Genomic DNA, 17385 nt, shown 5'->3' with positions numbered 1-17385 from the left:
CCAGGTAAATGCTGCACTGGAGAACATTTCTGGTTACTTTTTTAGGGTTTAGTTGTTTAGCTAAGTCATGTGTTGTTTCATGAGATTGGATAACACTTTTTTTTCTAGAGTACTTCTACAAGAGACTGAAAGCTATGAAAACCTTTACTAGTATTCTCAGCAGTAGGGAAAAAGACAGGAGAAAGTCAAGGACAGACCAGATGTAGATGTAGAAGGTTATAGTGCATTTAATTGTTATGTAATTGTATTGCTAAACTGTTTATATTTGACTCACTTGTATGGAAAGCACATTTTCCTTGTTTTCTGTTCATTGTGCAGTATTTCAAGTCTAAAGGTTGCGCCACATTTATCGAGGTGGCATAAGAATGTCTGGGGTGCCCAATCCCTGAACTGTGTGTTTTTATCTTTGCCGGGGGGGGGTGCACATTGGGCATATCTTTAATTGTTAAAACACAAGCTGAATCATACTGCATACAACATTAGTTTTTAAACATTTGTACCTTTCCCCATTGGGGACAACTTAAAACATTGGATCAGACAAAATGAAAAAAAAAAAAAAAGCTCGTGAAATGCTTTTCAGGATGTTAAGATAAGTAAGCAAGTGTAGATCTGAAATGGTCTAGTTCACTGGTTTATCATCCTCAGCTACCAGTTCTCGAATTCCAGCTTTGTTCTGCACCAGTAAAACTGTCTCAAGCTTTAACTCCTCCTCTCTACCCATAGGCCCATGTGTGTCACCATTTTCGTCTTTTTTTTTTTTTTTTTTTTTTTAATGCTGACTTCACTCACAGGATAAAATAGCACTAAGTTATTTTGGATTTTTATAGCATTTGCCCAAATTTGATTAAGCTGTTTTTGGATTGGTTTAGTTATATTCTAGTATTCTCTTGGACTTCCATAGGCAACTTGGCAAAAACTTTGACTTTATTTTTTTCACCTTTTTCCATCTGTCCTTGGGGTTGCATTCTCACTCCCTTTTCCAACCCTACAAACTGGTTAGAATTGGTGTGTTGTGCTTCTGAAAATGTGATGGTGGTGGCTTGCTGCCGAGTAGTGGTGTGTGCAGAAATTATTGATTTAGTTGACTGCTTATTTTTCCTGTAATTTAGATTGTGACTGCACCGGTGATCCTTCCACTCAAGCATTGCTGTGAAAGTGAGTTTCTCGCACAGATGTTTTTTTTTTCCTTTAAAAAAATCTGGTATGTTAATATACTGCATTTTATTGTACACTGTATCTACAGAGTATATATATATGTATATATGCGGATTTTTTAATGTTTCCCTTTAGCCTGCAATAAATGATTAACCCCTCACCAAATGTAAGTAATTAAGTAAGTCTAGTAATGAGTTTTTTCTTTCTTTGTTACAGATGTTAAAGTGCATAGAATTGGATGAGAAACTTAAAGCAATGGATCAAGAGATTATGGTTAACCCTCAGTTTGTACAGAAGGTAAGGTGCTACTTAACCAACTTTGTAGTCATTCTGAGGTATACAACAGAAAAAACTTGTGGGGCACTCCAAAGGCAAGTCATTAATATCTGCTAACTAGAACCACATAATATGACTGGTTAACCAGCAGCGTGTATTAAAGGAACTCACCTTTGAGTAGTTAAGTGGATTTATGAATTATTTACATTGTCAAAGCTTTTAAAATTGTCAGCGATTATTAGCAAAAAGTTACATTAAAAATAAATCTATGCATTGCACATGTGAAAGACCAAGCACTATTTTTTCACTTTGCAAAAAGCAATTTTCTCCTTTTCCAAAATGGAAATTAATTATTTTATGTACATAACCTTGTCAGTTTGCTTTCATAATTACATGGGTAAGCCATTTTGACAGTTGCTTTGCATTTTCATCCATTCACTGTGTAGTTAAGTTTTGGCAGTTCAGCTGATAATTAATAGGTGAATAACAAGGACCTAACACAGCTTTCGGGTGTGCCACAGGAAAATGGGATGTCTGATTTATTTGTGCCAGAATTACCAAAAACATTCTGCTATGTAGGTGGGTGGTGAATGAAAAAAACATCATCAGAAAACCCATTAAGACAAAAATGTTTTTAAAAGTAAACTTTGACTACTTGTTTGAAATGCTCTTAAAGTCAGTGAATAAGGCTACCAAGAAGCTTTTTCCTCAGTGGAGTATACTTTATCAGAAGGAGTAAGTAGTCACAATAGTTCCCCTACAGAGGAGGGTGGACCCAGGTAACTACAAATTTATCATTCCTATCCGTATTGCATTCAGAATAATGCAGTGCAGTTTTATAAGCTCATAATAAGACCTTAATTAAGCTTTGTGAAGGTTAGGTCCTGTCTACTGAATCTGGTGGACATTTTTAAGAGGGTAACTGAAGCATAGATAATAGCCAGTCGACACACAGGCTACCTTGACCTGACCTTGGCCTTTGACACCATCTTGCACTCAGGCATCATAAACAAGCTTTCCCAATTAAATGTCATTCTCTTTGTAACCAGCTGGATCACTGACTGGATCACAGAAAGAACCCATACGGTGAGCATTGGTGGCATACTTTTCTCCAAAAAGCATATCACAGTTGGAGTACCACAGGGTTCCCTGCTCGATCCACTTCTATTTGGATTATACTTAGTAGATGTCAAGGCTGATATTTTTGGTCTCCAAGTTTGCTGGCAATTGCAAAGTCTGTTCTGGCATTAACACTCCACCTGATACTCATATCCTGCGAGAAGGTCCTAGCAAGAAGCTCCTAGCAACATTAATTCCTGGTGTCAAGACTATGGAAAGAAAAGGTTACAGTTATCTTTGTATGATCTACAAATGAAAACAAGGTACATAGTGAAGAAGAAAGCAGGAAAATTAAAGCAGAGACTTTTGAAAATGGCATATGTGATAAATGACTTTATTATAATAAGTAAATGTTCAATGACACATAAAAGTTGAACTCAGAACAGGTATAACTAATTCATATACGTGTCTGACATATATTGATATGTGAACAAAACAGGTGTTTAGAAATACAGTATCTCATTGTAATAGACATAAATAATGTAGCCAAAAGGAAAGGTAAAAGGGGAGAAAGAAGAGGAAAAGAAGAAAGGAAAATAAAGGGAGTCTAAAATACTCCACACAGAAAATAAAATAGAATTGATTTACTATCAGACTAAGGGATATTAATGTAACCATTATTAAACTAAGTTGATAAATAATTATATTAAATTATTTTGATTATTTGCAGTTGTCATAAAAGTTTGTCAGGACATTATAACCTAGTTACAATAGATTAGGGTAAGATAAGAGACGTTGAAAGTTTAGATAACCTATCTAAACCTATAGATAGATTAGGAATTTTGTATCCATATATTATAGGGTTGTAAATATGATCTGATTTCATTTTCATTCATTCCTCATCTGATGGGTTTGGATCCAAGACTCTGATCCGACTTGGATGCTTCTACCAAATCATCGGATCATAGAACTCTCAAGCTCCTCCCTTTATCCATAATGCCCCACCAACCTAACATACCTCAGATCTCATTTGCTACCAGTGGTATCAAGTGCGGATTCCTAGCTCTGCAGCAATTTTTTTTTGAGTGGTCTTTGGATTTTTTTCCTTATTGTTGGTGTTTGAGTTAATTAATTTTAATGTATTGCCTTTCTTCCTCACTCCATCCCGTATTGTAGCAAATTCCCTTTCCCTTTTCATGTCAGTTACCATTTCAGTACTTCTCTTGTTACTATTGCTGGTATCCTTTTGTACTCCGAGTACTTTGTATGCCATTGTAGGTAGTTTTTCCTTTTTCTTCCTTTACCTTTCCTTGAAAAAAAAATTGGTTTGTATAGGTAGGTTGTTTTCTTGTAGCTTTTGCTAGGGTGATGTTTGTCTTCAGCTGTGTGTTGTTGGTAGCAGTTTTAAGGTGTTGGACAAATCCTCTGCCTTATACCCATAGGAAATGCACGTTTTAAACCCAGATATATTACTGTCTGTTGCAAGTAGAAACTGGACAGACATTTGTTAAAATCACCAGACTTTGTAGTCTTCAAAAATAAATCACTTTGCCTCTCGCCTAAATTTTTACCTTCTGTTTTGCTGCAGATAGCCACATCATTGCCTTGGCAACCAATGGCCCTTTCTGTCTGCTGAAATCAAGGCCACCTTTATGCATTTCCTCCAGCATCATTAATCAGAAAGACTGCTATTGAAAGTGAGATGAGAAGAAGCAAACCTGACTTTTTTTTATTTTTGGCCAAGATATTCCTACTTTACATTTCTCAGACAAATAGGTTCATAGGTAAGTACTAGGCTAGCTGCCCTTGAGACATTTTAAGCCTAAGCAACTTCCCTTTTTGTGCTCAAAATAACATATTCCATTTGGTTAAAGATTAGCCTTACCCATCCCATGGTTGATAATTATTTAGTACCTGTAATGACAATAACTAGGATCATACCATAGATAATTTGGGGGGACTCATGCATGGGATAAAGTATTTAAGAGCTGCATCTGTCCATTAGTAGTACAGGGGGCAGACCTGGGCTAAATTTCAGTTTCCCATCCATAGATCTAAGTTGCGATTGAAAATATGCATGAAATGAACTTTGTTTTATGTGGATGGGGAGACTGTTCATAGCAGCAGTATCCTCTGCGAAATGCATCTGTCCCTCTAAACTGTTCTGTTGTTGCAGAAGAGGTTTAGATCCCAAGACAGGTTATTTGTTATGTCTTTTGACTTGCTGACGTGCAATAAATCCGTCAATAATGGGTCAGAGGAAGCCTTGGATGCCAGACACAAGTCACCCCTTAGCAAGTCTGTAGGATGCTGAGTATAGTGACAGGGCTTTTTCGGTCCATGTAGAACATGTTGTTTAGATCTTGTATCCTTTTAGTAAGGTGTCTCTGTGGGCATTCCAGTTGCTTATGTGATAGTGACCTAGGCTATACTTCTAACAGTGTGGAAAACCTGAAGCTACTTCCTGTCAAGTTATCTTTGAATTCAAGATGCCCTGCCTTTCTTAAAAGCTAAAAAAAAGCCTGTTAGTAAGAAAGTCTCCTGTTTGTATGGATGAGACTTTATGGTATTTTGCTAATGATGCAGGCCTTTGCCCAGCTGTGTGCGCTAAATTTTCCAGTACTTTGCTGATATGACCTACTATTTGGTAAGGGTACATTTGTAAGATATTTCAATGGGCTTACCCTTATTTCTTATATTACCTTTCCCCTCAGGGAACTGCAGTAGCAGGCTGTGCAGAACCATCAAGGGGGAGAGGGGTTACTCCCCGTGGAGAGAGGGAAAAACGACCCCCTCACCCGGGCAAGCAAGCTGACTTGCCCTTACCACCTAACGTTCACCATGGAGCAGAGGGCTGGATAGTACTCCTGAGCAGGAATGCTTGGATTTTCTACCAGTCTATGATTGGTTGGCTTCTTTGGCCCCAGAATGACTAAGATGGTTGGGTGTCAGTAGTGAAGCCATTGGGCAAGGTCCTGGGAGAACACAGAAAAAGAAAAAAAGAAAACTCCAAGGTGAACATTATGTTTTTAAATTCCACTTGTAGAAACAGTGCACTGAAAACATATTTGGTGCCTTGCACAGGTTCCCTATTGGTTTTGAACACATCAGGGATGCTTGCTAAAAATGTGTGAATCAAGTATCATTATAAACTGTGGTTAAAAAAAATAAAATTATAGCATTGATCATAAAAAAAAGATCCAGAGGTTTTGCAAGTTTAGCTGTTAGAAAAGGGCCCAGGTACAGTGTCCAGCAGTACTTATCCACAGGGAATTCCTAGACTGCACAGTTTGATCTTTTGTATATTCCAAAGAGCTGGAAGGCAGATGAACCATATTTCACCCTAGCTGGTGTTTCCCGGTGGATAAAGCATAACCACCTGCACAGGTCTGTGCTGAGCTGACAATTTTAAGCCACCAGACACAGATATTTGCAGAACAAAGATAATTATTCCTAAACAGGAAAATGGGTGTTTTTTTTTTCTTTTTTTGCAGCTCTGATTAATCATGACACCACTCTCCTATATGAAAATGAGCTTTGTTTCATGGTGACAGTCTTTCAGGGATTATTTAAAATTATATTTGATGTGGATCTGTTTGGACGTCTTGTATTACTGAACTCTAAACGTTTTCTGCTTTTGCTCTTAACCAGGTCATTCAGTGTCTAGACTTTGGCCCTTAAACAGGAGTAAGGGGAGGCATAGTTTCCTATACTGCATATGTTCCCAAGCAACTTCGACATTATACTGAAAGAAGCAATTTAAGAGACATTGGCTCTTGCTCATTCCTCAAGGTAAAGCAGAACCAGATTCTATTCAAGTGGCAACTTAGTGGTAAGGGGCTATTCAGCCAGTCCCCTGTGTCAGAAGGGGCTCGATTTTATTCTCGCCTTCCTGTCGTTACCAGTAAGGAAGGGAACACGTGGAGACCAATTTTATTTATATCTATCCTCAACACTCCTTTGGACATTTCCAAGTTCAAGATGTTGGCGTTACACTACCTACCTCTCCTGCTGATCAGATCACTGGGATTTCTGGATCTCAAGGAAGCTTACAGCTTACCTTCATATGCCTATAAGTTGCAGAAAGAATCTTTCTTTTTTTTTCAGATTTTCATTATCAGTTCTCTTCTCTGCATTGCAGGCTTATCTTATGTCCCTGAGTATTCACAAAGGTTCTGGCTCCAGTGGCTTCTTCAAGGCCAGGGCTTTCTTCAATCAGATTACTTGGGCTGGATGGCTCTGATTGGATTCTGGCTGCAAGAAAGGAGAACACCTCTGCAAGCAGCATCTGCATACTTCATTCTGTGATGCCTAGGTATTCAGAGGCATAGTACAGGAAGAAGTTAGTCCCCTCTTAAGTCTCAATACATGAGCAGTGATGGACTTTTAACCCGGACAAGACAAAAGATCTGTTCCTTTTAACAAACAAAAAAGTCTGTCCACTTTACTTCCATCAACTATCTCATCAGTCCGTGCTGACTGCAACTCAAGGACAGTCTCAGCATTATTGATGTTCAAAAGCTCTTAATGAGGAAGCTGCAATGGTATCTCAAAATGATATGGAAATGGTATGCAAACAGTTTGGACACTGGACACAGAATACCTTGCCTTTGAAGGATTCATTCAAATAATACCTTTAATACCTCAAAGGAATAAAGGGGGTCTCTTCAGGAAACCAGAGTCAGAGTCAGATTTTGACGCACAGATGCCCAGAGGCGAGGGGCTCATCTAACAGAATAAGGGTGACATGACAGACAGAGCTCCCTAAACAGGATCTACATAACAAGACAAAAGAGAAGCCACATCTAAGTTGAAGGATATCAACATCAAAGGTTTTGAGAACAGTTTCAGTCCAGGAGAGGACAGATGACAGACAAGACAACTGGTGTTGATTCCACAGGAACAACAGGGGGAACTGTCATCAACACAATGTCAATGCAGGCAATTAATATGGCGGTAAACACATTCTTATCCTTTATCTTCACTCAGGTTTCTCATCTTCCAGGAGCACAGAACCCAGGAGCATAGACTTCAGACAGATCAGATCACCCACTATACTACAAGGAATGCATGGATCCCAGAAAATTGAAAAGTGGAATGAGGAAACTGGAGAATTGCAGATGTTCTCAGCTCCACTAAACCACCAGCTGCACAGGTCCACCCACTCCCACACTCAGCCACCAGCCCAGAGCTTGCTTTCTTTCAGTTGGAAAAACCTTCATGTATATGCTTCTGTCTTTCAGTTGGAAAATCCATGTATATCACCAGTTCCACCTTCTCCCAAAGGTATTAGATATTACCAGACATTGGGGCCAGCCACCAGGGTGGACCCACTTCTAGGGGGTCTTGTAAAGAAGCCTCCATGGCCTTTACTGAGTCTTCTAAGGAGTCTTGTAATGGCCTTTTAGGTCCTCTCTCAATGTCAAGCTCTCAGAATCTCCTCCTCTCATCAAATGCTAAGCTTCAATCTCTCATGGAAGCTTGGAGCTTAAGTCTGTGTTTAAAATTGGAAGTAAAGAGAGCCAGCTGAAGGAGTAGTTAAGAAAATGAAAAAATATGGGAGAGTTTTATTTTGGTGTACAGCAAAAATTGAAGATTTCAAAGAGTTTTTAGTGGCCAGCTTTGATCTTTATCTCATAAGGAGCATTTGTTTCAGAGTTAGTGTTATTTTCTTTCATGCTTATTTCTATTTATTGGACAGCTCTTTTATTTTCATTCCCTTGTTATTTTGACTTCTTGTTGTTTCAGTTTCACTATGATTGCAGGAATTTCCTTACAAGCAAGCTTTTTTAGAGCTCCAAAGAGAGGCAAAAAATTTAAGACTACAAGCCTTTTCCTTTTGAGCGGACCTTTGGTTTAAACTTGTGAAATGAACGGACAACGGCTGAGCCGCAGCTACTGCTGAATTGAAATATTTTCTCATGGCAGACCCTTTTTTGTTACTGCTCTGAGGGTGTTAACCCTTGGGAGAGGTGATGCAGGCAGAGCCTTCCTGCCTCCATATGTTTAAGGTGTTTTAATAAAGATCGACTTTCTATTATCCACGTTTTTGCAGATCCTCAAAAAAAAACTAAAGATTTTGCACTTTTTATTTACTTTTTGCAGTGCTTTTATTTGAAAGCAGGACTAAAGATTTTGGCAGTCTATTTGTTTACTGTACACTTTACTTTTTTTATTTGAGCAGGACTAAAGATTTTAGGCAGTCTCAGCAGTTACTATTGGCTTTGCATTGCATTTTGTTATTCCCCATCATGGCAAACTATTGGAGCAAAGATTGCTTTTCATTCCACATTGGGCTACTGCCACTTCCCAAACACATTTCTAAGGGGTGGGCAGGGCCCTATTTCATTAGGGCTACTGCCACTTCACTGCATACTCAAGGGGGGCTTCTGCAAGGATATGCTTCCAGAAGCTACTTGGAGGAGCTGGTTTTGCTGTAGGCATGTTGTATGTTCTCTAGTTGCTACTGCCCTGCCTATATACTCCTGCTGTCTGGTGTTTTATATTGTCATAGTGTGCTACTTAGCAGCCTCCATTTGCCACTGCTTTGGGATTCTACCCAATAGTCAGGATGCTTTTGGATGGAAGGATGTGAACTGAGACAGTTTTGTACCTACCATAAATCTAGATGTTTAAGGGGTGGTTGCTGCAGTCTTGTATTCCCTTCCTTTTTTTTGTATGTGTCCCTCCTGTGCACAGGGTGGTGTATGTGGTTGTCTTATTTTTTTGTGTATATATTTTTTTGACTGTTATATATGTATATTTTTTTCTATATTGTACATTTGGACTTGTCGGTCATTGTGTTTGTACCCTGACCGGTCTCAGGGACTAAAAATGGGTAGGGTCATGCAATAAATTGGTGGGTACCACCCGGAGTACCCTGGCAGCCATGACCTCACGCGGCGACATGACCCGCTGTATCTAGGGAACTTTTTGTTACGATATGTAATGTAATGTAAGTATGTAAGCATCTAATGAGTGATTAGAACCTTTTCCACAAGGTCACCAGCTACAGCCTTAACCTTTTTAGGTTTTCCAAAATGTTATCTGTATAGTGTATTTATAAGATAGCAGCTTACTGTTTGCACATAAATGGAACATTACAGTTTGAATGTTCAGTCTAAGGGGGTGGAGCTGTGTTTCCTACCTGGTATGCTGCTTGGTATTGCCATTCATGTTGCAAATTCCTGCATCAGTGATCCATATACTACATATAGTACTTTGTGTGACTACTCACACAGTAACAAATCTTCAAAGAAGAAGATAATTGCTGCAAAGCAGACTTCTCCAGCCTTTAATCTGTGAGACTGCATATTTTGTTGCATCACTGGCTAGAGTATATCTATGTATCAGAGTTGCTCACAATTGTGTCTTTTTGTCATTATGGTTGAGTATAGCTAATTTACATTGTTTTTGAATATAGGCATATGTTTAGGTACCGCTCTCTATAATCATTTACTTAGGAGTAGCTGTTAAATTAGATTTTTTTCCCCCTAGGGCCAGTGTTTGGACTGTTTGTTAGTGTAATCTTCACATTTAGTGCATTTGTTGGTGCACCTTTTCTCTCTTCCTTTTGCTCATTAGGGGTTTCAGGTAGAAAAAATACAAGCAGGCACATGGTGTACTCTCTCATGTAGCGGCCAGGGTCGAAACGTACATTCCTGTGCTTAATGGGCATCCGACTGCTAAAATAGGTAGGGAATTGTGGTGCATGTCCCTCCTGCCAATACACAACCTGATGTCACTTGCTAATCTTGGATAGCGCTCCTAGCTTGTGCACTTGCCAGTTCCTTTTCTTACTTGTCCATTTAAGGTCACAGTCCCGATGTTAATCATGGAAAAATTTCTTCAGTCAATGCTTACAAACATAAGCCATTAAAGTATTATTCTGGTTTCCAGATCACAAACCAAAATCCATAAACCCTATTTTTCTGTACTAACTGGGAGAGAAGCATGATGTAAAGTACTACCATAAGTGCCAACATGTTAATTAACTTAATCACCAAAAAATACAGGAGGCAGAAACTCCAGACCAAATGTTATGTAATGTGTTGGTGGTGGCTGTATGTGTCCAGTGCAAAGATTGGCAGGAGAGTTCTTTCAAGATCCATTGGTGGAATGACAGCATGTGATGGGTATATGTTGTTCAAATCCTTCTAAAGGTTATGTCTGTCATCAAGATGGCCTGATGGACTTCACACGTCATGTGCTGTTAGTCATCTAATGACTGGTGATTCTTATGCCTATGTACTACCTTTGCTAGCAAGGGGCCTATGAGAGGTGCACCCCCCAAGCATCTTTAAAGATACATCTTGAGATGATAACAGCATCCAGCTCCTGTTTATATTGCTAAGATTTATCCTAAACCACCCTGCACTTGGAAAGCAGTGTCTAAACCCCCAGCAGATATTCATGGTTATACTTGGGAATCGGGCACTTTTCTTCCCAATCTCCTCCCTAGGTCCATGATAGTCCACCTGAACTCACTAAGTAGGCCATCTGTCCGGTACCTGTTTGACCCCTGGTAGAACTTGCCTTCACTGGTGCAAGACCACTCGTGGGAAATATGACTTGACACCAGCAGCAGGACTTGTACAGATGTTCTTGTTCACATGCCTCTTGTGGCAGGCATATCCCTAAGCATTGTGGCCTAGTGTCATGGAATTTGGAGCTCATCTTTTGCATGCTTGACCTCATGCATAGTGGCCAAGTAGGAGTGTATTTCCCAAGTTGGAGTTGAGTGGGTCTCCCACACCATCTGTATCTTCCAAAGGAGAATAAGATCGCTCAAAGGTCTTTACCTGGAGGGTAAAGATCATGAAATATCTCCCCACTACAGATCTCTTCAGTTGACCTTTTCTTTCAAGAAACCCTCAAGCTTAATAGAATATGCCACAGAGTGGTCTGTGACCCTTTGCTTTCTTCCCATGAGTGCTTCAGTGAGAACTGAGGGAGAAGGAGGAAGAGCAGCTGTATTTCATCCCACCTATGGTGTTCTTGTTTTCAAGGGTTCCATTTTTGCATCCTGAGGCATGCAAACACTGCTGAAAAGAATGTTGGAAATCCTGTACAGGCCCCATGCTTAGCGAGCAAGATCCACTGTAAGCATTATACAGCTGACTTTTATGTGATTTCTTCTTAGTCCCACAAATCACACAGTACCTTGCCACATTGGACAGGGTAAGTAAGAGGTTTTTTTTTTTTCTACTACATGTTAGATCTTTGGGGGTTTACTGTTGCATAAGGCAACAAAAGATTCCTTTCTCATCCTAAACATCGGCAAGTTTGACACACCCAGTATGTCAAGTTGTGGAAGATGCTTCTCCAGGAATGCTGTGCAGTGTTTTTCAGGACAGCTGAATGGTGTCACTGGACACAGACAACATCTGGTCCATCACTGTCTGGAGTCCATATAAGAATTTTCTTTGGTTCACTCTGGCTGGACACCATTTTCTTTGCAAAATTATTCAGCACTGATAGCAATTGTGGGAGAGATGTCGCAGAAGGATTTCCATATTCTGCTTTTATTGGGTAGTTGGCTTCTGACAGTCATGTTGAGCAAGTTCCTGGAAGTATTCTTGTCTTCATAACTCTGGTACCTGTAGTCCCAGAGAGTATCTAAACTTGAAAAAAAAACACTATATGGATGTTATCACAAAGAACTGCCTTCATAGGGGCAAAGTTAAATCGTTTCTGATGCTGGTCATTGCTTTGGTGTCCTGGATGGGAATGCAGAAGAGGGTTAGTCTTGGATTATCCTGGTATCTTGTGCTTTTCTAGACTTGATGCCCACTGACCACTGTCGTCTTTCATTCATGGACTTTCTTACAGGTCCTTGTTTGAGGTGTATTGTGACCTACTCTCAGATTTGGTTTTCCCTTCCTGCAGCCACACCTATTACAGATCATTACTGCAGACACTTCATTTGTAGGTTGAGGAGCACCATACAGTTTCTGTTTGGACCAGGGCAAGTGGACCCTCTTGAAAAGGGGCCTTCAACTAAACCAGCTGTAGCTGCGAGCAGTGCTTCCTGCCCTTGAAGCTCTAAAGGAGGAAGAGAGGCGAAAGTATCCCCAGTTCTTATCTTACAAAACAAGGGTATCATGCAGTACCTAAACAAGCTGTACACCACCTGTTCATTCCCATCTCCAGAAAAGTAGCATAGGCAAATGTCACCATTTCAGCATTCACGTTCCTCTGGAAGTGATCGTGCTGATGGGCTTCTTGAGCCAACTCGTTATCCCTTACCTTGAAATGAGGATTCTGGAGTCACACTGGGTGTGTGTGTCAGTATTCTCCTTTCTTGTAGCAAGAACAGTTCTTTTATTTCTTCCAGTTATTCTGCCTGACCCTACACCTAATCAAATCTGTGTTCGTACAGGATGCTTTCTTTGGTAGCCATCAAGATCTCAAATGTTTCAGGCCCTTGTTTGTTGGGAACCTTGTCTGATGTTCTTCATATTGATCACTGCTGCAGCAGCCTTAGCTAACATGGGTTATACCTTGCCAAGGATATAGCAGCCAGCCAGTTTGTAATACTTTAGGGCACCTTCCACACACCCAAGCTGTCAGGCAACTTGAGCTGAGCTGACTAAAAGACAAGTTTTGGGTGCCTAGCCCTTTAAGCTTTACTGCCACTGAAGAGTATGCAGCTGTGAGGCTTTCGACGAGAGATTGTCCGCTAGTGCTTTTACTTTGCTGGGCATACAAGTTCCTTTGGGGGAAGAACTTCCATTTAATACTTTTCTTTGTTATCAATACTTTCCTCTTCAGGAAAAGCTATTTTAAAGCTAGGAGTTTGTGTTTAAACAGACGTGTCACATTAAATGGGAGCGCTCTTTTTCCCTGTCATTTTAAAACCCATTTAAAGTAACTGAAGACAATTTTTTTCTGTGGAGAAATTAAAGGCCCCACAAAGTAAAATAAACACAGTGTTTTAAAGTGCCTATTACTGTGTTTGTCTAAAAGCGACTTTTAAAGACTTTTTTTAAACTGCCATTTGCTGCTTTTTTCCATGGGAAAGAGGCACCATTTTTAACTTCACCATAAAACAATCTGTTGGTCCCACGGTCAGTCCTTCCAGCAACAAAAAGAAAAAGTTAAGCAAACAGCCTCTACCATCACAGCAGGCTAACAGTTTGCCTCAGACACAGGTGCATGATTTTGCTGTGGCCATTAGTTATACCTCAGACCACTCATCTTTTACCTTGGATCAATGTTGTGTAGCACCTACAGCTACTGTTGATTGGGAGTTAGCCACTTCTTGTGGTGTTGGGGTCCCCTCATGGGCACAGGAGAGCCACCTGGGAGAAGGGTCAGGGAAGGCTTCCCTGTTTTGTCAGAATGTTGTGCACATCTTGGGGAAGCTGCTGCTGCTGCTAACAACACTGTTAGTCCCATTTTTCCTATCAAAAAAAAAATAAAAAGCCTAAACATTTATCTGTTCCTCCTCCTCAAAGTTTCTTAGGAATAGTTTACTGGGTTTGGCTGAGAGGTTTAATTCAGGCTTTTGATCCTTATTATAAAGTAGTGTCTGGTAAAAGAGTGAGACCTCCTTTCCTGAAGAGATTTAAGTTTCTGAATCGGGATAGGAAGATGAAGGGACAGATGTAGACTTTTTTTCTTCCCTGATTACTGATTCAGAATCAGAGTGCAGCTCAGTTTCTGACTCTCCCTGTGAGAAGTTCTCTTTCTCTGAGATTATTTGTAGAATGTGGAAGTGTTTTTTCATTGGGAGAAGGCTGAGGTTTCTCAGTCCCTAAGAAAATACTGTGAGCTGTTACAGAAGGGATTTCCAGAACCTGCACCCATTCCTCCAATTCTTTCATCTCTGGAGGGTGTGTGTTATAGTGCCTGTAATTTTCCTGACAGCCAGCTGCCTCTAAAAAGGCAGATATACATAACTAACTCTACTCATAGTCCTCCAATATCTCATCCTACTTTATATAGCTACTATGTTTGTTATCTAATCTGTATAATGTTTAACATTTGTTTGATTATAGTATTTTTCTTCTCAATGTATTAACTGTTATGACTGCTACTGTATATTTGATAAGTTTTCACTTGTATCCTGTCTACATTGTATTATTAACTCTCTGTACCTACATTTTCTCTGTCAAATGTTGAATGTACATTTTCTTTGTGGAGCTTTTCTCCCCAGGACTCCATTGAAAACGGGTTCTTTATGGCCCAATGGACTATCCTGGTAAACCAACTGCAATAAATAAATAAATATGAAGTGTGCAGTTTCTCGGTCTTTTAAGTTTTTATGTACTCTTTCCAAACCTGATCCAGTAGCTATAGCTTTAGTTATTCCTTCTACTAAAACACTTAATTCCAGTCCTCCTGATATAAGGATGGGAAGATTATTAATAAGCATGGGGAGAAAAGTGCATACTTCTGAAACTTTAAATTTCAGAGTTTTGAATTGTCAGGCTTATATGTAAAGATTCATCCCAACTGTGAAAGTATTAGGAATGTTTTGTCTGCAGTTTCTTCTGGTGAGGAAAAATTTGCTTTAATTGCTACTTGTATACAGTGTGTGTGTGTGTGTGTGTGTGTGTGTGTGTGTGTGTGTGTGTGTGTGTGTGTGTGTGTGTGTGTGTGTGACTGTTATGATACTTCAGAGCTATCGCCACTGGTACTGTTTTGAGGAGTTTTGCATGTCTGTGTTCTCAGAACCTCCCAGATGATAAAAATGAGATTTTAAATTCCTCTTTGGATAGAGATTTAGTGTTTGACCCCTCTTCTGCAGAGGTGATCAAAAAGTGTGAAACGAGTAAATAGAGACTCTGTAAAGAATTTTCATCCCTCCTTTTCCAAATTTTTCAGTGGTTCTCTAACTCCTCAGATTTTGGTAAGAAACAAAATAATAGTGTCTACAAAATGCAGGTAAACCAAATGTTTTTAACAAGAAACATCTTTATTGAGTTATCACTTATGACATAGGCAGTCATACATTTATATAAATGAGAACAAACCATGTCAACATAATTTCAGTTGTAAACATACAATCTTTCTGTACAGCCTACAATCATTGTCAAGCAAACATTACATAGTGCATTCAGTTCCTGCCTTCTCTTAAACCCCATTCCTCCTCCAAAACAGTATTCTGCACATATTGTTCCCACAATTCCATTTTTTTCTATGTGATTTGTTTCTAGCTTTTTCAAAAGATCCCACTTCCAGTCCTTTTATTTGTTACTGTATTTACTACTTCTAGTATGGTTGGTTTAGACTTTGATTTCCATTTTCTAGTAATTGCTTATTTGGCAGCCACCAGAAATAAACACAGCAAGGCTTTGCTATGTCTAGACAAGTCTTATTCTGTATTGCAGCTAAAAAAAATGTTTCTAACAGAATAGCCTGCAGAGAATTTTTAAAGTATGCCAAATCATTACACTCCCAAAAATATGACCCGATGTTGTCTTTTTTGTGCCTTATACCAAAGCTTTGCATCCAAGAGCTCTGACTCTTCCCGTAATCACAATTTCCCTCTTCTGTCTGAATGACCCCTGATCTCATTTGCCACCTAAGTAAACCAGACATGTGGACTGAGAGCTCCACCATTATTCACAATAAGTGAATGTTTTTTCATCCTCTCATTCTAAAAATTTTGATAGCTTATAGTACTAGGATAGTGTTAGAGCGGCCACAGTGGTGCAGCGGTTAGCATTGTGGCCACACAGCAAGAGGTTCTCCGGTTCGATCTTCGGCTGGGATGCCTTCTGTGCGGAGTCTGCATGTCTTCCCTGTGGTCGCGTGGGTTTCCTCCGGGTGTTCTGGTTTCCTCCCACATCTCAGACATGCTGTAGGTAGATTGGACACTAAATTGGCCTTAGGTATGAGTGTGTGCATGTGTGTGCCTTCCGTAGAAGGTTGGGCGCCGGGCTGGCAACTCGATGCCGTAAAACTCTACTGCCAATCGTGACCTGACAGGTGATCTGCTGTGGCGACCCCTAACCGGGAAAAGCCGAAATAAGAAGAATAGTACTAGGATAGTGTTAGAACATTAGTATGCATTTTGTATAGATGGTGTGTTTTTTATCCTTTATTAATATATAGGTTCATAGGTTCATACTAGGCTATCTGCCCTAGGGCATTTATAATCCTAGCCAGAGTGTGTTTGGCTTTCGCCACCCATTTTAAATTAATTTTGCTATGCCCTTTTTCGCGGTTAGTATACTGTGCCTCTGTCTAACAGTGACACAGGAGTGATACCCGGGGTAAACCTACGATCTCCCATCCACTCGTCAAGATTCCTCTTGAAGAGAGTCAATGAGGGACTCTGCCTAATCTGGACTGGGATTGGGATTTTATTCCAGAGTGAAGGGAACCTCTAGGTTATGAATCTGTCCCTCCAGCATGTCCTATTTATTTCAGTGTTGAGGTTCAAGTCTCTCAAGCGCGTAGCTCGATGGGATTTGGATTTTCTGAGGTGCAGCATGTCCATTAATTCCGGGTTGGACATGGCTTTATACGTCAGGCACAGATCGCCTCTGAGCAGGCGGTATGCCACTGAGTAGAGCTGGAGTTTCTTTAACCGGGCAGCATATGGCATCTGTTTGAGCCCTTTGATCCTCTTGGTGAGGTACTTTTGGGGTCTTTCCAGTTGCTGCAGGTGTCTGGTAAGGTACATCCCAAAAGGGGCATTGTACTCAATTATGGGCCTGATGAGGGATGAGTAAAGAGGCACGATGACCTCCCCTGATCTAGATGTAAATCCCTTCATGATTAGGTGGCCTGTATAAAATGTTTTTCTAACCACTTTGGCCTCGTGGTTGTCAAATGAGAGATTGCTATCAACTTGGGTCCCCAGGTCCCAAATTACTTCTTCTGTACTTAATGGATTACCACCTATGTGGTAATTTGTGGGCACTTTGTTTTTGCCAAAGG

At 40.0% G+C, this 17385-nt stretch overlaps 1 protein-coding gene across 2 annotated transcripts in view; it reads left to right on the top strand.

The window, feature by feature from the left end:
• COPS3 (COP9 signalosome subunit 3) overlaps nt 1-17385 on the top strand; it is a 985788-nt gene that overhangs the window by 914979 nt on the left and 53424 nt on the right. For both annotated transcript variants that reach the window (XM_044089656.1, XM_044089657.1), the window contains exon 11: nt 1372-1452. In XM_044089656.1, the coding sequence (XP_043945591.1) occupies nt 1372-1452 (81 nt within the window). The remainder of the gene's footprint in view (nt 1-1371; nt 1453-17385) is intronic.

The sequence above is a fragment of the Protopterus annectens genome, chromosome 12.part0 (genome assembly GCF_019279795.1).
Source record: "Protopterus annectens isolate FY-2018-M chromosome 12.part0, PAN1.0, whole genome shotgun sequence".
NCBI lineage: Eukaryota > Metazoa > Chordata > Ceratodontiformes > Protopteridae > Protopterus > Protopterus annectens.
This window is presented reverse-complemented; position numbering and strand designations above follow the sequence as displayed.